The following is a 25,312-nucleotide window of genomic DNA, read 5'->3' as shown; positions in this document are numbered from 1 at the left end:
CTGCCACACGCCTGGCTTATACTAGATAATTTAATGGTGCACAAGCAAGGCATCTTGTGAAGAGAGTAGATTAAGGAGGCCTGGGGATAGAACGATTAAGATTTCCTTCTCTTCCCCTTCAATGCATTGCAGGTAAATATATTCTCTTTCTTTTGGACCTGTAGACGGGCAACAGATTTCCTGTTACTTTACCTTGAATGTGTCTCTAGTAAGTATTAAATCCTCTAAACATGGTCATTATGTCTTATCTGGCTCTGTCCCTTCAACACTTTTCACAGTGTGTTTGCAGAATTTTACTTAGTGGAATTGTTAAACAAATACGAAGGGAAAATGCCAGTAAACACAACAAGATCAATCACACATTGTTGGGAGAGATGGTAAAATTAAGGAAGTATAACTGGCAGTCTCTTATTGAGGCAAATGAGATAATTTCCTTTAAGGATTTTGAAAAGCTGTTTAAAAAACTTTGAAAAGCAAATACATCAATGGGTAGAGCCTACATGATATCATTCTGAAACAAAAGTCCAATTCAACCAGCATTGGATTAGGAAGGAGCCCTGTGGTGCTGGAGGATTCTGTGTGGCAATCCACAACCTGGGAACCCAGTGAGCCTGAGATAAGGAGAGATAAAAAATTTGAAGGCCTTAATCGTAGGAAACAAACCCTTAGGACAGGATGCATTTAGGAAAGGACACCCCGGAGGAAACCACAAAGGCAGTTGAGAGGGCCTGGCATGGCAGACCAGATGGAAACTCGGACAGAAAAGATCCAAGACCCCCTGAGAACTGAGAGGAAGGGTGCGGCCAGTCCTCTTGAGGGAATCCGAACAGATTTCCCAGATCCCTTGAACTTGAAAATCTCTCCCATACAAACATTCTGGATGTATGTTTGCCTGGGAAAGACTGTTTCTCCTGCTTGGCACTCCTTACTTACTTGTAGCTCTTTGTGTACATTTGAGACCTCATGTCCCCCACACCCTCACCCCCATCCACTTTAGCATGTCTATTCTTGTGTCCTTGAGAAGTCAAGAATTTGAAACAGAGCAAGGAGGGGTATATGGGAGGGTTTGGAGGGAGGAAAAAGAAAGGAAAATGATGTAATTCTATTATAATCTCAAAAAGATAAAAGAAGCATTTTTTTAATTGAAGGCCCTGGCTTGAAGCTTCTGAAAGAATTCCTGAAAGATAGCTTGAGATGATTAAAAAAAAAAAAAAACTATAAAGAGATTGGTAGAACCCTTTCTTAAAATGTACAAGGTCCTAGGGCCCCAGCACCAGGAGGAAGAAAAAAAAAAAAACCAACCAAACAAACCCCCAAAACTTTAGGGCTTTTTTATTGTTGTTGTTTGCCTTATGTAATATAAGTGTGTTTCCTTCATGCATGTATGTGTACCATGCCTATGCCTGGTGCCCACAGCGGTCAGAAGGGGTTGTAGGGCACCCTGGAACTTGAGTCTAGGATGGTTTTGAGTTACTGTGTGGGTACTGGGAACTAAAACCAGGTCTTTTGCCAAAGCAGCAAGTACTCTTAAACACTGAGCCATCTCTCTAGCCCTGAAAAAGAAAACTCTTTAACGAGAAGGTAAGATGCATCTGTTGTGCAAGCATGAGGACCTGAGTTTGGATCCTGTACCCACAAAAAAAAAAGGCAAGAGTGAACAAAGAAGACCCTAAGAGAGACATACATGAATACGGCTAGGAAGGGGAACAAGACAAGATCTCCTGAGTAAATTGGAAGTGTGGGGGGATAGGGGGTACGGTGGAAGGAGAGAGGGAGGAGAGAAGGGAAGTGGCGAAAATGTATAGCTCAATAAAAGAAAAAAAAGAAAAAGAAAGGAGGAAAGAAAGAAAGAAAGAAAGAAAGAAAGAAAGAAAGAAAGAAAGAAAGAAAGAAAGAAAGAATTCAAGTATGGTCATGCATCCAGCCTATTACCCCAGTGTGTGCAGAGACAGAAGGATCATGGGGCTTGCTGACCACCAACCCAGTCCCAGGTTCAGTAACAGACCCAGTTTAAAAGTAATAATGGGAAGTGACAGAACAGGACATCTGAGGTCCTCCTCTGGTCTCTGTACACACACATGCACACATTCACATGCACACACACACACACACACACACACCTGTTAGGGACATAGTGTTGGGAGACCAGTTTGGGCTGAGCGAGGTCCTCAAGTCTCTTGGTCAAATGAACTTTTAAAGCAGCCTCAGAAACAGGGCGAATAGTATCTTGATTTCCCCAAAACAACCTTCTGTTAATGAAGCAGAAAAGCAAAGCATGGTTTTAAATAAAATCCTGTAATAAGCACTTCAAAGGTATCTCAACATCTATTTGGATTAGCCTTCAAGAACTTGCTGTCTTTTATAATAGTGGTGTGTGTGTGTGTGTGTGTGTGTGTGTGTGTGTGTGTGTGTGTGTGTGTGTGTTGACACGCATGCCATGGTGTGCAGGTGAAAGTGGGGGCAACTGCAGGATTGGCTGTCTCCTTCCAGCATGTGGGTTCTGGGGATCAGACTCAGGTCATCAGGCTTGTCGGCAAGTGTCCTCAGCTGCTGAGCCATCTCACCAGAAAGAAATAAGCTATGGACATTAAAATAGAAATAGAATAAAACTGCCAAAGAAGAAAAAGAGAAATTCTATAGCAGGAGAGTCTGGGGTCTGGGCTGCTGGAGACCCAGAGACAGACAGGTCCTGGGCAAAGACTCGGAAGCTGAAGAACACTATGCCGAGAGGCTGCAAAGGGGACTTGCAGGATGGACATAAGACTTTCAAGAGAGTGTGGAGTCCCAAGTGGGGAGTGCTTCTCAAAACTTTGTGTATTAGAAGCATCTGGGGGAGCTTCTAAAGGCTCCTGAAGCTGCTTCCCTAAACAAACTAAATCAGATTTCTGGGTATGGCATTCAGTCTTTGATCAGTATCAAAGTTCCCTCCATGATCGTAATGTGCAGACTAATTTTGGAACCACCGACTAATGTGTTCATGTTCTGAACACATTGAACACTGAACCTTCCATGTGCTCAGTTCCCTGAGGTAACAATACTGGCAAACCTGCACCCGAGATGCAGGTGTAATGGTCGACTAAGAATACCTACTTGTGTGGTTGATGTAGCAAACACAGTCATTGCAGACAAGACCATATACTATTGCCTTACCTATCTGGCGTTCCCCATTGCTTTTTCGGTCTAGAGAGATCTTCAGCTCTCTTTCTGGAAAAAAAACTAACAAATACCAGCTAGTTAATTCAGAGCATTCTTAGGAATATTTTTACAACAGGTGACTCCTTGTCAAAGAGATTCTATGTGGGGAGGGGAAAGGGTGACAGTGCATATTTGGGGTGACTTAGACTGCTGAGAGGGATCCAAAGAGATGACTCAGTGGAATGGCTAAGAATATGTCTTGCTCTTGCTTAGTGCCGAAGTTCAGTTACCAGCACCTAGGTTGGGTGGTTCACAACTGCCTGTAACTTGAGTTTCAGGGAATCCAGCTCCAGAGAACCTGAGCCTCCAAGGGTACCGGTAACACGAGTTCTAATTGGTCTTAATAATAAAAAACCCACAGCCAGACATCTGGTCAAATGCTGAAAGATCAGAGAGAGAAAAGAGCAAGCCACAGCCTTCTCAACTTCCCAGAGGAAAAGAGAGCAAGTTCCTGTCTCCTCCTGCCTTATATTCCTCTCTCCACCCAGCCTTATCACTTCCTGTCTGTACAGACCTCCAGACCTCTATGGTTAACTAGGGGCTAGCTCTGCCCTCTGATCTTCAGGCAAGCTTTATTTGTTAGAGTATAAACAAGACATCACCACAGGTACCTGTACTCACAGGCACATGCCAAACTTCAGGATCTTTTCTACCACCCTCACCCTAGTTACTAGATGCACTGGTCTCCATGTCCCCTGCCTCCACACATGGCCTCCACCCACCCATTCCCCACATCGTAGCCCCAGTGGGCTTTCTAATCCATGTGTAGAACTCCTGCACTCTTTTCTAGACATGACTTGGCTGTTGCACTCATGACCTTTCCGTAGCTATGGTGACTTCACATGCACAACTAGACCATAAAATAAACAGTGTAACGGTACCCCAGATGCCAGCACTGCTTTCATGAAAAACCTCATGGGGTTGGAACACAATCTGCCCACCTAAGAGGTTATTACTCCAGCACTTTGGGGATTCTGGGTTTTACTCTTTTTAAATGAAGCCCGTTTCCTTGTACTAATTTTTATTGAGATATAATATGTGTATATCTTTATGTGGTAGTGTCAGCACTATGTGGTAGAATCAGCACAGTGTGTAATATAGCAAGGTAATGTGTGTGTGTGTGTGTGTGTGTGTGTGTGTGTGTGTGTGTGTGTGTGTTGAGAGCTTTGCTCTTCTAATCATTTTGAAATATACAGTTTTTTTCTAAACCAATAGTTTTCCTACTGTGCATTTTTCTCTGTTCTGTGTTTTGGGGTCTCTTTAAAATTTTTGCACGTATTTACTCACTCCTCTTCACACTCATAGAAGACTCTGACTAAAATTTTTATGTATCCTGCTAGTCATAGTGGTCTGAGACAGAATTTTGTCTTTAAAAGGAAAAAAGAAAAAATTTACCTGGTCCCTTAGTTTTAAAAACATTAACAAATGTTTATGAAGAACAACATAACAACAAAATCCTTCAGAACATACTGGTAGAATACACACACTTCAACTGGTTTATTTATTGAAATCTCTCAGCTAATCTCTGGCATGAGTTAATGCCCTGTGAAGGTGTGGTTAGTATTATGTTTTGTGCACTATGTTTCCATAGCTATACCTCAGACAGCCTGGTCTGTCCTCAAATTCTATGTACAGCCAAGAATGACCTTGAACTTCTGACCCTCCTGCCTCCTTCTCCCACAAGATGGGATGGAAGGATTGTGCCACCATGCCCAGCTCCTTGTCATGGATCTCAGCATGGTCTCCCTGTCTTTCTTGAGGACAGCATTACCTCACAGGGTCTTGTCACAACCATGTGTAGAAATAAAAAAAAGTATAAAAGTTTGTAATTCATGAAAGGGAAAAAACAAACAAACAAAAAAACCTGAGGCCAGGGAGACAACTCACAGATAAACACACCAGCTACAGAAACCTGAGGGCCTGAGTTTCCTCAGGACTCAAATAAAAAGCAGGAGTTTATGGCACACATTCATAATCACACACACACACACACACACACACACACACACACACACACACACAATGAAATGGAAGGCACAGAGAGTAGAATCTCCCTGGAGCTCGAGGGCCAGCTAGCCTGTGATACACCATCGCAGCTTAAACAAGAAAGTGGAAGGTGAGAACCAATGCCAGAAAGCTGTCCTCTCTGACTTCCATGTGCATGCAGAAACAAGAATACACCACAGCTCCCTCTTTCTCCACCACCCCTACCCCCACCATCTGATCAAGGCTCCCAGTACCATCCCCTTTGGTTCGCAAGTACCTAAGAAAGTTTTTTTAAATCCTTTCTTTGGGCACACAGTAATAGGTGTGTTCTGGTCTCTCTGCTAACAGGACCCTGTGGAATCCTTCAGTGAGCATGCTATTTTACATTTCACTATCTGGTTCAACTTCTGCTTAGTCAGAGTTTCTATTACTGTGAAGAGACACCATGACCACGTCAACGCTTATAAAGGAAAAAGCATTTCATTTCGTTTCATTCCATTTGCTTACAGTTTCAGAGGTTCAATCCATTATCATCTTGTGGGGAGCATGGCAGCGTGCAGGCAGACATGGTGCTGGCTACATCTTGATATGCAGATAACAGGAAGTACATTGTTACATTGGGAGTAGCTTAAGCATAGGAGAACTCAAAGCCCACCCCCTCAATGACACACTTCCTTCAACAAGGCAACACCTACTCCAACAAAACCAACACCTCCTAATAATGTCATTCCCTTTGGGGGTAATTTTCTTTCAAACCACCACATATTCAGATTTTTTTTTTCATAACTAACTAGGCACAATGCATTTGAATAAATAACTACATGTCTAGGGAGGATATGGGCAGTTAATGGGGATGATGATATAATTTCCTTACATAATGAAGCCCCAATTAACCAAGTAAGCACAACCAAGCAGCAACAATAAGTAACAATAACAAGAAATTATAACTAACCCTCACAATCATTTTAAAGTATAAAAACAAAGTAGACACAGGGAACTGGAGAGAGAGAGCTGAGCAGTTAAAAGCATTTGCTGCTCTTGCAGAGGATCCAAGCTCAGTTCCCAGTGCCCACGTTGAGTCTCACATGTGTTAACTCCAGCTCCAGGGAATGCTCTCTTTTGGCCTCCACAGACAGGGATGTAACTCATACACATAAATGCAGGCAAACACTCACATACATCAAGTAAAGATAAGTGAATGTTATAAACAACAACAACAAAAACTAGGTATAAATTATTTTCATTGCCTGTTTAGCCACAGGGAAGTATGCTCATGTTCAGCGGGTATCATTTATTTGGAACGATGCATTTTGTTCATTTGTTTTGTTCTTGAGACAGGGTCTCACTATAAAGTTAAGGTTTCCTGTGATTTGATATATACTCAGGGGTTGGCTCAAACTCATAGATAGCCTCCCAGCTTATAGCTCCCAAATGATGGGATTACAGGCAAGTACCACCATGCCTGACTTGATTTGATGCAGACTTTTAAATGAAAACCTAGAAATAGCCGGGCGTTGGTGGTGCCAGCACTCAGGAGGCAGAGGCAGGCAGATCTCTGTGAGCTCGAGACCAGCCTGGTCTCCAGAGCAACTGCCAGGATAGGCTCCAAAGCTACTCAGAGAAACCCTGTCTCGAAAAACAAAAAAACAAAAAAAAAAAGAAAGAAAGAAAAGAAAAAAAGAAAAAGAAAACCTAGAAATACTCAATACTACTTCTACCAGCCCTAACACTCAACTCCCGTACAACCATGGAAAGCAACGCATGCTTTCTGGATTTCATTTGCTCCCAGTAAATTCTAGTCCACACAGCCACCTCATCCCCATTTTCAGTTTCTTGTGAGAAAATATTTTTAAACCGCAAAGCATCACATACAAATAAGGCAGGAATATTTACTGTCTAACAAAGGAGGGGGGAGGAAACAAAAACAGAGGATAGATAATCTAAAATGAGTCTAAATAATAAGCATAAATGTAAAGGTGGTATATATTTAAATAAATATGAGCCTGGCAGTGATGATGCATACCTTTAATCCCAGTACTCGGGAGGCTGAGGCAGGTGGATCTATGTGAGTTTGAGGCCAGCCTGGTCTACAGGGTGAGTTCCAAGACAGCCAGGGCTATTACACCAAGAAACCCTGTTTCAAAAGACAAATAACAACAACAACAAATGTGAATGGGTTTAGTCCACTTTTTTAAAATGTAGGTAAGACCACATATGGAGTTATTCATTTCTCATACACATGAACTACAACTGTCGACCCTTTCCCATTCAAGTGTGTGCTCTCCTAAAGTACATCTTGGTCAAAGCAAGAGGTAGCATCTGTTTTCACGCTCACATACACCCTTTTCCGTTTGCACCACAGGCACTTGTTTATTTCGTTAGCTACTGTGCCTTACTTAGATGTAAGGAGGATCAAGATATATTCACCTGGAGCTTCATGCAGTCTATGACACAAGATTGTCAGTACAGAGTCCTATGACCCTGGAAAGTGTAGGTCTACTATGAAATACACCAACCATGAGTATCCCAGGCACCTCTTACTGTGTCTTTCTTCTTCCTTCCTTACTGTTGTATCATTTTTTAAAATTTTATAGGTATTAGTGTTTTGCCTGCTTGTATGTCTATACACCATGGGCATGTAGTGACTGCAGAAGCAGAAAAAGGTGATGGAATCCTTGGAACTAGAGTTACAGATGGTTGTGAGCTGGTATGTGAGTGCTGGAATCAAACCTGGATCCTGTGGAAGAGCAGCCAGTCCTCTTAAGCATTGAGCCATCTCTCCAGCCCCTTTCTCTCTTTCTTTCTTTCTTTCTTTCTTTCTTTCTTTCTTTCTTTCTTTCTTCCTTCTTTCCTTCCTACTTTCCTTCCTTTCTTTCTTCCTTCCTTAAAGATTTTATTTATTTATTATGTATACAACATTCCTTTTCCATAAATATCTGCACACCAGAAGAGGGCACCAGATCTCATAACGGATGGTTGTGAGCCATCATGTGGTTGCTGGGAATTGAACTCAGGACCTCTTGAAGAGCAGCCAGTGCTCTTAACCTCTGAGCCATCCCTCCAGCCCCCAGCCCCTTTCTTTCTTATGTGTGTGCTTATTTATTTTGGTGGTGGTTTGGTTTTAAACAAAACTGAACTATCAAACTACATCTGAGCTCTCCTTTCTTCTTCCCATAGAAATGCTGATTCTAAAAGGGCCTATCACTAAGGGAAAGCATGGAGACTCTTAGAGGAGACTCCTTAGAAACCCCAGGACAGGCTTTCTCTCAAATTCTCCTAGAGTTTAGCCCCTAGCTTTGCTGGTCATCATTTCAGGTGTGAGAATGGTATTATCCTTGGTCTTACCATTTCCCTACAAGGTCACGGGAAGCAGATTGTGCTAAAAGAAAATAAAAGCAAAAATTAGATTCAACAGGAATTAAAGATGTCAGGAGTTATCACAAAGCAAAAGCAGTTACAAAAGTAACTATTGGGGGAATAATATTAAAGTTAAATATATCATGCCATGTACTAAACACACACACACACACACACACAGATCAAGAGCTTCAAGCTTTTTAAAAGCTGGACTGGAAAGAAAATAGAACATTTAATCACCAGATTTTAATTTTCTAGGATTAAAGCTGGCCAAAAAGATTAAAATATTTAGAACTTAAAACTTCTGTGTGTCCAAAAGGACATTATTTAGCTATAAAGAAAAATAAAATCATATTTGCAGGAAAATTAGTTAAACTAGAAATGTATTATGTAAAACAATCCACAATCAGAATGACAAAGATCTCATTTTCTCTCTTACTAAAATTTAATTTTTTATAGATGTCTATGGTTGTAGGACATGACACAAAACTAGAAAGGTGGGGGAGAAATCTTTTTTGTTTGTTTTGTTTTGTTTTTCAAGACAGGGTTTCTCTGTGTAGCTTTGGAACCTATCCTGGCACTCATTCTGGAGACCAGGTTGGCCTCGAACTCACAGAGATCCGCCTACCCCTGCTTCCCGAGTGCTGGGATTAAAGGCATGTGCCACCAACACCCGGTGGGGGAGAGGTCTTAATGAAGGTATAAAGAAGGTGATAATCTATATGTAACCAGAAAGTAATGAGAAGGGAAAAATGGGGGAGGAAGATCAACAAAAAATAATCTATGGAAATGCAATAATGCAGCCTATTGTTTTATATATTAACTTCAAATTTTTTAACTCTGTGTAAACAGTTTAAATCTATAGAAAAAACAAAACAGTAAGTATCAGACAGCAAATAGGATAAGCACTTAATAATGTTAATATTTGAAGAATACCAAAGTACAAACAGGAAAAATAGTAAAATATGTGCCAAGAATAAAATAAGCTAAGAATATGAGTTAAATTCAAATATGAAAATGCATGAAAGGCCAAAAACACTTAAAAATCAAACTTAGTTATTTTTTTCTTATCAACCTTACTTATAATCAAAACAATGCAAATAAAAACTGAGATTCTTTTAAGCTATCAAATTAGCAACATTTTTTTGACAAAGGACCAAGTGCTAGAGGGCGAATGGCATGCACATCCTATGCACAGCTGACAAATGTTTAAGTTAGTGCTATATAAAGAGTAAGTTGGGACTGTGAGTCAGCAATGTTCAGACATCGAAACCCAGTTCCATTTCTAGAAATGTACCCTAAGGAAATTGTTTCAAATGTGGGCAAAGACATACATAAAAATGTCCAGTGTGGGGTCTCTGACAGGTAGAAACTGCTAACTCTGAGATATCAGTACCATGTCAGGAGATATGATCATGCAAATGAAAATGCATGCATAGAAATTCATGTTTCTGGAAGAAAAAAAAATGTGGTTGATCATAAGGTCCCTGTATCCAGAGACCTGTCAAAATAGTCATTTTAATGACAGACTGTTCCAGACAGAGTCTCTTGGTGGGAATTTTTAATCCCATCTGGAGGCTCTCAAAGAGTACATTCAGCACTCAGGAGTGCTTTCTGGAAAGGAGAGCAGGTCGAGCTGGCACCAGGGAGAGACAGCTCAAACACCAGCTTTGTTGCTCTATCAACTACATGATCTTTGACAACCGGATTAAGCTCTGTGAGATTCAGTGTCCCTCTTTTCAGATTGGCTGATAATAGATCTGTGTGAAGATCAAAGATAGATAGATAGATGATAGATAATAGATAACTCACCTGTGTGTATGCATATAAGGCACCTTGTATATATGAATGGTAGTTGGAATTACTAGTTACAACTTCAATGTACCCATGGTTTTATTAGTTTACTGTTAAAAACAAAAATCCAGCCAACTACGGACTTGGCTCCCATGAGAGAACACACAGGAGATAGAAGTGGAGGTGGCCTGAGGAGATGGTGACAAACGAAAAAGAGGATTGGACTCAACCATTTCTCGCTGTCCTTTTAAAGGCTAAACTGATTCTGACCTATAGGTAGGGGGAGAGTAGTTTATGACTCTGTTGTGCTGTCATCTATGAAGCTTTATTCTATGGGCTTTTCCCATACTACTAACTTGGGTTTTCAGCCTCAGACACGCAGGTCAGTGTCACTCTAATGCTGAACCAGTCCTAATGGACCATCTGTAACTACAGGTAACAGGAAGGAGTAACAAAACAATTGCTCTTTCATGCTATGTCTCCCAGTGAGCATCACTTTTCATAAAAGTAAGGTTTGAGGTTAGTTACTTCATCACTTGCAGGATGGAATAGCTCTGGAGTGGCCAACATCAGGTAATGCCCCATGTTAATACAGTGCTATGTCATTCCTAAAGTGGTCTTGGATCAGACTCATCTGGAATTTAAAAATTCAGGGTCTCAGTCCACATTTCAGATCACATAAATCACAATCTCTAGAGGTGGGACACATCTGTCGGTATTTTTTAAAGGAGGTATACACCTAGGGCTTCCTACAGCTTGTTTAATGGCTTAGAGAGTCAGACTGCCTGAAACCAAATCCTGCCTAAACTCTGATCTTGGGCAGTCTACTCCTGCTCTCTGAAACTTCGTGGTGTGGTGTGTGAAATGGGTCTACAAAGTACTTGACAGTTAAATAAGACCATAGTGCACAGTGCCCAAATAGCAAGCATCTAGCAATGGAAGACCTTATTCATTCCCAAAATGTGTAAATCAAGATGCTGCTTAAATTTCTACAGATAAAAAAAGTTAAGTATGCAGTGTAAACTGAAGTATGAACATGCCCTTATTTCTATTTCCAGTCAGTTTATGTGCTTGTCTTCCACTCATTTGAGGTTGCTTATATGAATACACACAGGAATGTGCTACAAAGAGGGGCAACTGTTTTAAGAAGAGCAACCAATTCAGGGAGGGAGATAAACACTAGTGGAGGAAGAAGGAAAATAAAACGAAACAAGAGAATACGTAGTAAAGCCCAGCGCAGTGTCATCTGGAACATTTGGCCACTGCCAGCACACTCCTTAGCTTTTCTGAACACAGAAGTCCTATTTCTGATTTCATTTTTGGTGGTTTCCAGTCAACTGAAGCCTGGAAATATTGAATAGAAACTTCTAGAAGTCAATAATCCATACATTTTAAACAACTTCGTTATAACATGTTACAACTGTTCAGTAAGAATCTTGTTTTCTCTTATGACACCTAATTTATAAATTAAGCTTTATCGCAGGTATTTATACATTAAAAAACATACTGTACATGAGTTGAGTTTAATGGGTGGTTTCAGACATTTGGAAAATGCCTTAGAAGGTCTTCCCTTCGGACAAGAGGGGGAACTACTGCATTAAAATGGGGGTGACTTTTGGAGGGTAGCAAGGGCTTCATCACTCTTCTTTGCTTTCGTCTCTCATAGACAGATTTTTCATAATGTAATATTTTATTAGTCCTTTGAGAATTAGTACATGCATACAATGTATTTCGATCATATTTCATCCCACTCCTCGACCTAACTCCTCCAGGATGCACGCCCACCCCCATCTCCTAGATCATCGGAGTTCAAACATCGGGAGCATGTTCAAGGGTTGTACCGGTTTTCGGAAAGCGCTGTGCAGATCTGAGTGAACAACGCCCTGGTCCTCTGGTGCACACGGGAGAGGCTTTGTGACCTCGGGCACGTTGACTTTCCCCTTTTCCGAGATGCACTGGCACAGTTTGGGAACGCCCCTCCCGTGGAGAAGCCTGGCACTGCTGAGCATCCGAGGTGTGTGGCCGTGGGCGTCCAGAAGCAGCGGGCCATTGTTTGCGAGCTCTGATGGCGGCTTGTCTTATACAGAACAACTTCATCGGTTTCAGGGACGCGGGTCGAAAAAGGTCCCGCAGGGGGCAGCTGGTGGTGGCGGGAGCAAGGCGGGACTTGTATGGGCGGTGCGCTGCATCAAATATTGACATCATAAAATTTTTCCTGTGTAATCTTTAAAAGCGACGTGCAAGACACAGATTAAAGTAGTGATAACCGTGGAAAGGTAAACAGAATTTCTTTGTTTTTTCTTCAAAGTTTACTTTTTAAAAAGGTTTATTTTTCTTTAAATTACGTGAATGGGATAGGTGAGAGGCCAAAAGTGGGTGTGGGATGCTCTGGAGCAAGTCACAGCTTGAAAGCCTGCTGACCTGGGTGCTGGGCCCTGGGATTCTAATTCCTGCCCTTTGGAAGTGCAGCAAGTGCTCTTAACCCTGAGCTCCAGCTCCCAGAGGTTACTCTTGATTCGTTAATGAAAGGAATCAAACTCAGAACACTGAGGAAGTTCCCAGCAAGGTATGACTAGGGAAACTTCACTGATGTATTTGTAAATGAGGTTTCCTTGCATAGGAGTCCTGGCAAGGACCTATCTATTGAGCAGTTTCTTCCAAATGACCTATATGCCGATAAATACCGGCCAAGGAAAATGGATTAGCTTGAATAAATGCAAGAACAGATTACAGTGTACCTCCTACCAAAACCATCATTTAAAAATGGGACAAGAAATTTAAAACAGTTCTAGAAAATTACTCAAACTCACAGAGATCCAGAGTGCTGGGATTAAAGGTGTGTGCTACCAGGCTTGTCTTTAAATTTATTTTCAAAACATCAACATACAGCAGAACAAAACATGTTAAGATTGTAGAGTGAAGAAAAAGAATTCATTTGTCACATGAACGACTTCCAATGGTTTGTGGCATAATTTCCAGTGGCAGCCTCAAGAGCAGAGTTACAAGTACCCCATCTTACTCAGAGACCCCATCTTACTCAGCGATACAATGGGATGTTGACAATGAAAAAGATTGGTGGCTAAAACCATTAGGGAAACTGTTCCCAAGGAGCTAATGGAGGGGTCGTGGTGATCTCTCTTCATCAAGCGGAGATGCCCCACTAGTGGAAGAGTTGGACATCTAGTCTGACATCCCAAGTGTGAGTCCCAAGGAAGCACACAGTGCCAAAAGGAATTTGTCCTGCCTGAAGCAGTCCTCTCAGTCTGTTAAGAGTGTTGTGCATGAAACAGGGCAGCCAGAAGAACAAGTTAAGATTCTACTAAATGTGTAAAGAAATCCACAATGTGTACTACCACTCAGTATTTGTAAGGAAGAAATGAGGTTTCAAAAAGACAGAGCAGTAAGTATTAAGAAATAAAAGGAGCTTGCGATAAAGATATCCTTTATTAGAAAACACCAGCCAAACACAAGCCAGAGCATGCCAGGGGCAGCAAGGCAGGCAGGCCAGAGAGAAGGGGCCCCCATGTGCCTTGCAGCCCCTTAAAGCCCTATCACAAGTCACCCTGACCTCATCTTGACCATGCCCTGACAGGAGTAGTCAGGCACACCTGTAACTAGCTTCTAGCAGGCGTGGCTTACACTGTCCCCTACAATTCCCCTTTTAGTCTAAAAGAGGATTAAAGTTTAATAGTGTAAAGTATCCAAAATTAACAATCATAAAGGTGAAATACAAGAAGATACAATAATCTGCTATGGCACATCCTAACTATGTCTACATCAGCTAAACCCTAAAGTCATCTGAAAAGGGTGTCCAAGCCTGAACACCTCCTTCCAATCCCAACCATAAACAATAGTAAGCTATCCCTAACTAGGCTGGGCCCAGCGGACTCGCAATAAGCTGGAATGGGTTGTGGATTTCTGATGGGTGCCAGATATTAAGAAATAAAAGGAGCTTGCGATAAAAATCTCCTTTATTAAAAGAAAAACACCAGCCAAATGCAAGCCAGAGCATGCCAGAGGCAGCAAGGCAAACAGGCCAGAAAGAAAGGGCTCCCATGTGCCTTGCAGCCCCTTAAAACCCTATCAGTCGTCATCCTGGCCTCATCTTGGTCAAGCACACCTGTAACCAGCTTCCAGCAGGCATGGCTTACACTGTCCCCTACAAGTAAGTGCTAGTAATGGTCTCCTAAGGTGTGACCCCATCTGTGTCTAATTGGAACAATTAAAAGATAAAAATTCTCTTTAAAAATTTGTTTAAGGTCAGTTTTTAAAAAATATATAGTCTAACCTAGCCTAGAACTGTCTAGGTAGGGCAGGCTAGGCCTGAACTTGCAATCCGTCTGCCTCTGCCTCTTGAGTGCTGCAATTACAGGCATGCACTGTCATGCTTGACTTTTGAAATAAAAGCATTTTTGAGACAATTAGGAAGCTTAACTATTTATTTTGGATATTAGCATTAGAAAAACTACTAAATTTTGATTGGTGTAATAATGGCATAGTTATTGTGAAGTTTTAAACCCTTAGAAATTAGAATTTCTTAGAATTAGAAATTTATGGGTGAAATTCCATAGAGTCTATAATTTTCTTTAAAACAAATTTGTCCTGAAGGATGCCCACAAAATTTGGAGGAGAGAAAGAGGGAGGGGATGGACGGAGGGAGGGAGGGAGGGATGGAGACAGGGGGAGAGGGAGAGAGGGGGAGAGAGAAAGAGAGAGACAGAGAGAGAGAGAGTCTGATTGTGATTAAATGGAATGTCCACGTCACTCATTTAAACTCTGTAGGCTGTTACTGTTTCATCTGTCTTATTTCTCTTGTCCTGTAAACTGCCAGTGGCCATGTCAGAGGAGCTTCAGTCAGCAATGGAGCTTATGGGATACAGCCCGGAGGATAACAAAACTACTCTGGATATATCCTGGAAAGGCAAAGCCCCGGGAAGATTGTCTCCAGAATGCCCCTTGCTTCTGCTGTGCTCCTTCTGTTTGCTGGGCCGTGTTCCTGCTGCATTTGGCATGGTGTGACTATCATATGAAAAGATCCCACTGTATCTAGTGTAGTGTGATTGGTTCTTGGGAAAATCCCACTTCTCTCTGGACAACTGCAGATCATGATGAAGATGATTCTTATCAGAGCAATGATGATTAGTTAGAACTATGACTTAAGTGGACTTTCTGAATTAGCCTAAAAGATACAGGTGGTTAAGACAGTAAAGATGATTAGGGAAACGGTTTAGGTTATTCTGCCAATTGCTCCAATAAGAGATACAAAAAGACAAATGTAGGCTAAAAAGTTACCTTCCACTTTGGTTAGATATGACATTTACAGAGGATGGAAAATAAAAACAAGGAAGTGTCATGCATTATAGACCCATGAATTCTACCTGTGGAAGAACAGGCTGATGATTAAATAAAAAAAAATTATGTACCTACACCCAAGGTTAGTCCTGAGTTCCTTGGTTATGTAGTTTACAGAATTAATCACAGGCCCCAGTATACACCTTGAAAAAAAAAACAAAGTTGTAAAAGGAAATTAAATGACTCTATTTTGTGTAAAGAAAAATAGATGGTTAGCTGGCCACTTAAATGAAGTTTCGTAGGAATCTGCTCCATTGAAACCACAAACAGCTTCCTGGCAGAACAAAAGGAACTGTCTAAAATATACTTAGCTTGTGTAAAACTTAGTTAATAAATTATAAAAGAATCATTGCTTTTGGGTGAAGATATTATGGTGGGAAAATTAATAGAAAGAAAAATGTTTTACTACTTGTGGGCTTCTAAGAAAAACATGTAAGTTGTGATCTTATTGTGATTTCTTCTTATGAAAAGATTTTAATTTGTTTTTGGAAAACATAACTTGTGTCTGAGAAGTAATCTTTTCTTGTGTAGAAATCTTTGTATTAGTGGGTAGAAAGGGGATATGGAAAAATAAGAGGAAGGACAGGGGAAGATGTAGGAGGCTAAACATCAGGAAAGAAACAGAAGGGAACCATCAGGGAAGAAGTAAAAGGGTAACATCAGGAAGGATCTAGGAGAACAACTGGGAAGAAAGAAAGAAAAAAACATCAGGGCAGAAGAACAGAACAGAAAATTACAAAGAACATCCAGCAGAGAGAAAAATAAAATGAAGAATTAACCTTGGCCCTCAGAAAAATAGTCTCCTGTGTGTGTATGCAACTCTGCTGACGCCATACCGTTGTTCCAGTTTCCCTGACACTACTGAAAACTGGTCTTCCAGTTTTCCGGCAGCAGTAAACGTCTCAGGAAATCAACTTAATATTCCTACAGTGTGCACGTCTGTAAGGGAGTAGTAGGCACGATTCACCATCGCTAACCATAACGTTGAACATTTACAATGACCAAATAGTGTGCCGAGCTCTTTCAGTTCATTCTCTCTCATCTTTACCCTTAGGTCACTCCTAGCACGTATAACAGGACTTCCCCCATGCAGTGAGGAAGAGAATAGGGCAATGATGAAGAGAGGGCTGAGTGTCTTGTCACCCAGTTCAATATTTGCTATCACTGTGTGCATGACCTCTGGTTAGTCATTTGACTTCTCTGTGTCCCAAATAGCTCATCTATAAAATGGGTACACAGATAGTGCTTACTCTAATGGGGTCTCTTGAAGATACAACAAAATGCTGTCACTCAATGGACACATGTTACTTGAGCTCAGTAGCTAACAATCAAATCTAGAGGATATCAGAAATGTCCATATAGAAGACTCCTTCATCCATCTGCTCCAAGCAATAGTATAGAAAACACCAAGAGTCTAAAGTCTCTGTCATATCTTCATGTAGCTTAACACAATAGACAGAAAGATGGACAAGAATCAAGTAAATAGGTTCAGGGTGGAAGTTAGTGTATACAACGTGCAGCAGACATTGCCTAATTTAGGGAGAATAGTTTGGGAAGCACCTTTCAGAGGAACTGACACTTGAACTGGGGGATGGAGGAGAGGGGATAAGAAGGTACCAAATATCCACTGACTTATGGGAGAAGATGAATTTGAGGATGGCATTACAGGAGAGGAAGTGGTGAATCTGAAAGCCCTGTGGAGGAACTAGCTCAGAGGCACAGCAATGTTATGGGCCAGGGTGGCTGAAAACAGCAAGGAGGAAGGACAGCGGACATGTGATTGAGTCGGATGACCTCCAACCCTGGAGGGATTCCGCTTCTGCTCTGAGGGATCTGGCCAAGAGCAGCTGAGGGATCTGGAGCAAGATGGCTGAGCACATCTTCCTCCCAGGGACCATCAGAACATTCCAGATCCATCACTCCCTTCCCAGGGTTTCAATTTTACTCCATGGCACTGAATCCCATTGCTTCCACAACTGACAAACCAGCTGATGGTGTAAGGATTTGAGTCATCGGTGGACAAGGCCGCCACCTTCTGGATGGATGCTTCCAAGCACTCACGCACTTGGGACCCAGTCATGCTCAGATAAATCCTTTTGATGAGGATAAAATATCAACACAGAAGAAATCTCCTCCTGCCCCTGCCTGCCTCCTAAGAAGTCCATGCCTGAGTACCAGTGAGGTGAAGTTGACCTGTGAGGACAAGACAAAGAAGAACTCTACCCAGAAGAGAGCCGAGTGCTTGGACTAGAGAGAATTACTGCCTGTATTAAGAAAAGCTAGTGAATGTACTTGCAGTGTACTGGGCTTTACTCATATATCCTCTTGTTTTATTTTCCTTCTTTCTCCACTGATCTTTTCCTCTCTCCCTGAATTGACTGTTCTTCTTAAAACACATTCTCCTCTTTGTAGCATATCCCTGTGCGTATTCAAATAAGCAACCTCAAATGAGTGGAAGTCATAAGTGCATAATCGATGGAAATACAAATAAGCACATGTTCACAATTAGCCTCAGCTGTCAACTGGACACACACCTAAAGTCACCTGGAAAGAGGAACCACACTATAAGAATTGTCAACATCAGACAGGCTTTGGGGTATGCTTGTTGCACATTTTCTTAGTTGCTCATTGCATGTCCCAGCAATCTTCTGAGAGTTCTTCTAAAGCATCATTGGCTCTAAATGGCCTCTGTGCAGGACCTCTGGAAGAGCTGTCAGTACTCTTAACCACTGAGCCATCTCTCCAGCCCCTCCACTTGTGTCTTTTAATACTTGCTTTCACTGGGATAACAACGGACCTTTAGGGCATGAGAATGAAAACAGGAAGACTTTTCCAGAAGCCAAAGTAGAACTCCAGGTGAGGAATAACCATAGCCAGGTGAGTGTTAGCAAGTGACATGAATGATTTCAGGAGCGGTTCTATCAAACTAACAGAACTTTTGTCAGTTGAATTGGTTTTGAGAGTGAGGAAAAAGGAATCTAGGGCCGGGTGGTGGTGCATGGCTTTAATCCCAGTATTTGGGAGGCAGAGACAGGTGGATCTCTGTGAGTTACAGGCCAGCCTGGTCTACAAAGCTGTACAGAGAAAGCCTGTCTTGAAAAACAAACAAAAGAAATCTAGGAAGAATGGATTGTTTCAGTGCAAGCAACTGGATGTTGTTTTTAAGGGTGGAAAAAAATGGAAGGAAGAACAGGAGTGGAAGGAAATGAAGACTTCTGTTAGGAAGTACATTACAGAGCTGGCAAGATGGGTCACCTGCCAACTGATGCAAGCCTGATGACCTGAGTTTGATCCAAGGAACACACATAAAGGTGGGAGGGAATGTTGGGATGCCGCTCACCAGGAGAGAGCTTGACTACTTACTTGTGCTTGAAGACTGATTGATTAAGCTGTGCATGGCTCTAAGTTACTCTGCACTGTGTGGAAACAGTGGCTTTCAGGCTGTATGTTGCCCAGGTAACTGTTTTACAAGCAGAATTTGGTTCGGTGTTAAGTGCAGAGGCAAAAGCAAATTGCTTTGTATCTCATTGTACATGTAGACACCACCCGTTCAGCATGACCATGAGGCACAGAATAATAGGTGGCTCTTAAAGTATAAAGGTGATGCCTGTAAACTTTCCAAAGTAGATTGGGAACACATGAACAGGATACGCTAAAACCATGTCAGAGTCAGATAAGGAGAACAGAAGTCCTAAAGTTAGGGACATGCCAGGTCAAGTTCAAGACCAGGGCAGTGTAGCTCCGTTGAGGGTGAGGGTGCTTCTCTTTCCTACACAAAGCCCTGGGTTCCATCTCTGCCTACCATAAACCATGCACAGTGGTTCATGCCTGTAATGCCATGCACTGTGGAAGTGAAGGCATGAGGATTAGAAGTTTAAAGTCACCCTCTGCTGCATAGTGAGTTTAAAGCCAGCTTGGACTACATGAAAATTTATCTTAAAAACAAAACTCAGGTTAATGATAAGGCTAGATCAAATGAGGCTTTGCTAGCCCTTTAAATTACACATAAGATGAAAAATATCTCTGGGGTGGTTGGGAGTAGAAAATATGCTTGTAATATATATTCTAGAAGACTCCCCTGACTCTGTCCAATGTGAACAATGAATTGGAGAGGGCAGAGCTAAGAGCCAAAGCAGGTGGCCACCTGGAGGCTACTGTGGTGAACTAGTCAAGAGATAAAAACAGCATACAATGATAATTTTGATGTTAAGACTATAGTTCAACGTTAGGATTTGTTAATAGTTTAAGAGATGTCAAGGTGTTTTGACACATTGAGCTTCAAGTCATAGTCAAGCAGGAAGGGTAGATAATTGAGAAGCTACTAGCAATAAAGCCATGGAACTGATTACATCATCCAGAGAATAAAGGGAGTTCTAGAAGCATCCAAGAGGACTAAGCCATGAGCAGCTTTAACCTAAAGGCTGGGAAAAGAAGGCTCCAAGCAAAGGAAATGTCAGAAAGAATCTATGAGGTAGGACAAGAGAGGTAGTAGTATTCCACGAAACAAGAAAGAGTCCTAAGATGGAAGGAAATGTGTCAAATGAAGGATTCGCCATTGCTCTAGGCAGGACAGAGATCATTGTGACCAACAAAAGCAGCTTTAGCTAAGTGGACAGAATGAAATCGTAATTTAACTAGTTCTCAAGAGAACAGGAAAGGAGGGCACCGAAATCATGACTTTTAGACAACTATTTTGAGGATTTTTTTTTTGTCCCTGTAAGGCAAGCAGAGAAGTCGAGTGGTGCCTGGAAGGGAAGAGCCACAGGGCTAGGGAAGACTTGTGATCATTTTCAGGTGCAGTAATCATGTAATGTTGTTGTATCAATGGGAACAGTCAAGACCACAACAATGCAACAGAAAGAGGGTAGATGGGGGCTGGTGAGATGGTTCAGCATGTGAAGCGACTGTTGTACAAGCCTGGTAACCTAATCTAAATTCAATTCCCAGAACCCACAGAAAAGTAGGCCCCACAAAATTGTTCTCTGACTCCACCCTAGCACCATGGCACACATGCACACCCACATACATGCATCATTAGCATACACACACACACACACACACACACACACACACACACACACACTAATTTTTAAAAATGTTAAAGTTAGATTAGATAATATCCAACAGATAGAAGTCAGGAATAGCCATTAATAGATGTCAAAGACAGTTCACCCACCATTGACTGGAGAAAGGAGTTACTTATAGAGGTGCTGCATTGTGGTAGACATCAGAGAAAATAGCAAGTGCGTGTGAGTGGTGTGTGTGTGTGTGTGTGTGTGTGTGTGTGTGTGTGTGTGTGTGTGTGTGTGTGTGAGTGCACATACATGTGCTCAAGGAGGCCAGAGAGGACGGCTGTTTTACCATTCTCCTCCTTATTCCTTTGAGACGAGGATTCTTCTGTCTGTCTCCTCCTGCTGCCTGGGGTTTACAGGAAGGTACAGCCACACTCATGACATAGGTTCTGAGATCTGAACTCAGGTCCCCATGCTCATATAAGAAGCCCTCTTACCCATTCTCCAACCTTAGTTGTATGTTTGTTGTTTAAGTGATGTTGAAGAAGGGGATATAGGGAAATAAGGAAAGTGAACATGTATAATAATTTCTGGAGCATTTAGAAATGTAGTTTGAGAGTGCTAAGCAAGATGGGGAAGCCACTTAAAGTTCAAAGGTTATGTATTTAGAGACCAATTCACATAGTTGTCTACCTTCCTCTTGTAATGTCTGCCACAAGAGAGAATTGGGTAAGCATGCCAGCACATGCCTGTAATCCCAGTACGAAGAGGATTCAGAGGGATCCTAGTCAAGGCCAGCCTGGGACTTACAGAGAGTGAGCACACCACTAAAGTATGACATAGGGACAACAGTGGATCATGGAAGATAAGGTAAGAAGACACAGAACATTAAGGAGCAGGGGCAGATAATCAAAGATCAGTAGAATCAGTGGGTCAAAGGTGCCTTTTGAACTAAATTTTGGTAAAAGGAGACATGGAGTTAAGCTCAAAATATTGGGCTTAGCTGGAAAGTGTGCTTAAAAAAATAAAAATAAATAAATAAAAAGATTCCAAAATGACACAGCAATTGAAGGGAACAAAGGGGGAGTGAGAGCCCCAGATGAGGTGAAAGCCAAAATCTTCCCAATGAGGGCTTCAGAATGAGAAGTTCAGTGGCTCACAACTAGGGATGCTGAAACCTCCCCCCCACCCCGCCCATAGGACAGGGATGGGGTACACTAGAGAGGGGTCTTGTTTTGGTTTGGGGGTGGTTGTTTTTTTGTTTTTTGATGCAAAGTTTCTTTGTGTAGCCTTAGCTGTCCTGGAACTTGCTCTTTAGACCAGGCTGGCCTCAAACTCAGATATCTGCCTGCTGGGATTAAAGGTGTGCACCGCCACTGCCCAGCACACTGGAACAGTTTTGATGGAGAAAAGAGACCTACAAAAGTAGTTAAGTAAGGTAATAAGTGAAGAAAATGAAGGCATGGGATCAAAGGTTATTTCAAGCTAAGAGTCTGTTGGCTCATGGGATTGATTCAATAGAAAAGGAGAAATCGTTGTAAAGGAGTGGAGACAGATGAAGAGTTCTTCAGGAGACAAGTGGAATCTGAGGCATTCGTGGAGAATGTGACTTTCATAAAAACAACCACAAGTCCCCCCCTGAAAGATGAGAAAAGGCAGACTCAGAGTACTAGTCTTGGGAGGCCAATAAATGGCTGGTAAGAGAGTTCGTGAAAGATGGTTCTATTCTTGATAAAGTAGGAGGTAAAGTCTCTCATTGGATGAAGAATGAAAGTGTGAACTTTGGAGGAAGAAAAGGGAGTGCATTTAGTCATGTCAGAGCCTGGGAAAATCAACTTATCCAGTGAATAAAAGGAAGTCTGCCAGAAAATACCCAGCCCCAATTAAATTTTGCAGTAATGAAATTGAAATAAAACCAATCGGTACAATAATACAATTTTGTATAGAAAGAGTCAACTACCAGGGGTCTATAGATTGCTGGCATTTAGCTGCGTTGGAGATGTCAGGAATATGGTGGCCACCAGAGCCAGGGAAGTGGTAGGACATGTGGTAAGGAGATGACTGCTGTGATAAACCATGTACCTGAGGCCAGGTGAGAAGCAATCCCTAGTAAGAACATGGGATTGCAGGTCCAATGCAAACAATCACCAACAAGGAACTGGAAATAAGCTTAAGTGATTAAAAAAACAAAAAAGCAAGGGTATTTCTGTTCGAGTCCCACCAGCCTTGTTACCTTGTGAGTTTGAGAAGGACTGACCAGACAATGAATTCCTTCAGTATTTGTTCCCTGAATGTTTCATTTCCCCTGGGTCCAAGGCCCAAATACTAACAAAACATCCTCCCTTCGAGGATGTCTCCAGTTGGAGAGTAAGAGAAATGATATAACAAAACAAACAACACAAAAATCTCAAGTGAAAATAATAAGGACTAGTCGAGGTGTAGCCTAGCAGGATAGACTGGTGTGCTGAATCGAAGGATTTGGAAGGGCTTTCGGGGCTAAAGTGCTTGCCTAGTATGAGTGAGGTACTAGCTAGGCTTAATCCTGGAAGTGGTGAGGTAGTTTCCCATTGAAATTCCTTGAAGTGCAAAGCAGAGCAGCAGGTAGAGGACACAAGAGTCAAGTTCTTTGAAACACGTGAACCTTCAGCCAGATTCCTGAGTTCTAGACGGGTAGATTTCGGCGGGGTGGGGGCGAAACCTACCGCTAGGAGAAGTCAGCTGGAGCCGTGGTAGGTATTTGGCAATCAAAGATGGGGCGGTCGTAACCATTGCGTTGGGAAGCAAATCGCCTTTTCCAAGCCCGTGAACCCGAAGTAACTGAAGAGGACTGCCCTTGCGGGCCTGGAGGGGCTCACTGCCCTTGCGGGACGGGCGAGAATCAACGGCCTTGCGGGGCTGGATAGGATCGCTGGCCTTACGGGACTGGAGGGAATCGCTGGCCTTGCGGGACTGGGGAGGATCGCTGGCCTTGCGGGACTGGGAAGGATCGCTGGTCTTGCTGGACTGAGGAGGATCGCTGGTCTTGCTGGACTGAGGAAGATCGCTGGTCTTGCTGGACTGAGGAAACTCGCTGGCCTTTTGAGATTGGAGAGACTCACTGTCCTTGCAGGACTTGGAGGATGTGGAGGCCTCTTGGGATTTGTGAGTCTTAGAGTGTGTAGTGGACTCGGTGAACACTTCATACTCATTGTCCTCTTCTTGTATTTCTTTCTCCTCACCCTCTTCGACCTCTTCACTCCCAAGCTCGTTATTCACCTCCAGGAGCCTGAACACAAGGGGCTTCGGGTTGAGTTCAGAGTTTGTGTTTGTTTCTGTCGTGTTGTGCCCAGCAGTCACCCCAGACTGCACGGATGAATCTGAGACGTCTCCTTCCTCCATCCCAGTTAGAAGCTCCTGGTACCCAGGGCGCGAACTCTCCGCCTGCTGCCCAAGCACAGTTCGCTGCGTGGACAGATTTGGGGCCGCCCGCGCCCCGCCCGGCTCTGGACAGACTCAGCTCCGCCCCCGGGCCGCCTAGCCCCGCCCATCATCTCGTCGCCTTGGCTGTCCGGTTGCTACGGAGACGTGTTGCTCTCCTAGGATGCTCCTCTGTTAGGCGCAGCGCAGAAGACAGAGCGCCTGGAGAGCCGGATCCTGCTCCTGCTTCCGGTGTGAAGGGAGAAGACTCAACAACTCTCTGAACCTGTCTACTTCCTGACTAGTTAGGTTTCCGAGGTTCCCCCACACTCTTTACAAAGGCTGGGAGTGAATTGATTTTTAAGATCCCTCCCATCTCCCCACTAAGGCAATGGGTTTCTATTAAAAGTTCAGCAGTCAGAATGAAGATTATGAAGGGAGGACATTACAATCTTAATATTCATCAGAATAGTCCAGATCACTAATCTTTCCTTTAACTGAAATTCTGCACACCGTCACAATGAAACCCTTGGACGAAACACTTCCAAAGACGTGTGTATATTCAAGGACATCTTGTGTACCATTATCGGGTTCACTATCAAAGTGAGACTAGGAGTTAGACTGTTAGTAGACAGAGGGGCCGTGACTAGGTAATAAATGTGGCGAACTTCAAAGACAGCCAGCTTCTTCCGCACCCTCCTGACTAGAGACAAAAGCTTGGCAACCGGATAGCCAAGGCGTTGAGATGATGGGCGTGGCGTGGCTAGGCGGCCCGAGGGGCAGAGCTAGGTCTGTCGGGGCGGGGCGGGGCGCGGGCAGCCCCTGCTGATGGACCACTGGCTCAAGGCCTGCTCAGGACATGCCAGCCAAACGTCTTAGCTTTCTTCCAACTGACCAACCCCAAGTTAGGGGATGAAAACTCTTCAGATATTTTGAAACCCCAACCCTCGCGAAGAGACTGGACTGTACGCTTGCTCTGCTTTGCAGAGGGTCTTTTCCTTGTATGACCGCGCATGTGTGTGCTTTTTCTCATCCCCAATAAACACTTTCCTTCAACTGCTGATTCTTCTGGAGGTTTCTCTGCTGCTATCTATTGTGCTGCAGGTTTTCCTGCCTTTAATTATTTAACTGGCAGTGAAAACAAACGACCAAGGCCCCTAGATTGTATCGTTAAAAAACCCCTTGCCTGTATCACTACAAATGTTATTAATCATATAGTC

At 42.7% G+C, this 25,312-nt stretch overlaps 1 protein-coding gene across 1 annotated transcript in view; it reads right to left on the bottom strand.

The window, feature by feature from the left end:
* Thegl (theg spermatid protein like) overlaps positions 1 to 24,074 on the bottom strand; it is a 34,735-nt gene extending 10,661 nt beyond the window's left edge. The window contains exons 1-5 of the mRNA XM_027390952.2: positions 23,791 to 24,074; positions 23,399 to 23,658; positions 8,527 to 8,560; positions 3,151 to 3,216; positions 2,121 to 2,249 (exon numbers count right to left, since the gene is read on the bottom strand). Coding sequence (XP_027246753.1) covers positions 2,121 to 2,249; positions 3,151 to 3,216; positions 8,527 to 8,560; positions 23,399 to 23,658; positions 23,791 to 24,074 — 773 coding nt within the window. The remainder of the gene's footprint in view (positions 1 to 2,120; positions 2,250 to 3,150; positions 3,217 to 8,526; positions 8,561 to 23,398; positions 23,659 to 23,790) is intronic.
* Between the last annotated feature and the right edge of the window lie 1,238 nt (positions 24,075 to 25,312).

Source organism: Cricetulus griseus (assembly GCF_003668045.3).
Source record: "Cricetulus griseus strain 17A/GY chromosome 1 unlocalized genomic scaffold, alternate assembly CriGri-PICRH-1.0 chr1_1, whole genome shotgun sequence".
NCBI lineage: Eukaryota > Metazoa > Chordata > Mammalia > Rodentia > Cricetidae > Cricetulus > Cricetulus griseus.
Note: the sequence above shows the minus strand (reverse complement) of the source record. Positions and strands in the feature narration are given on the sequence as shown.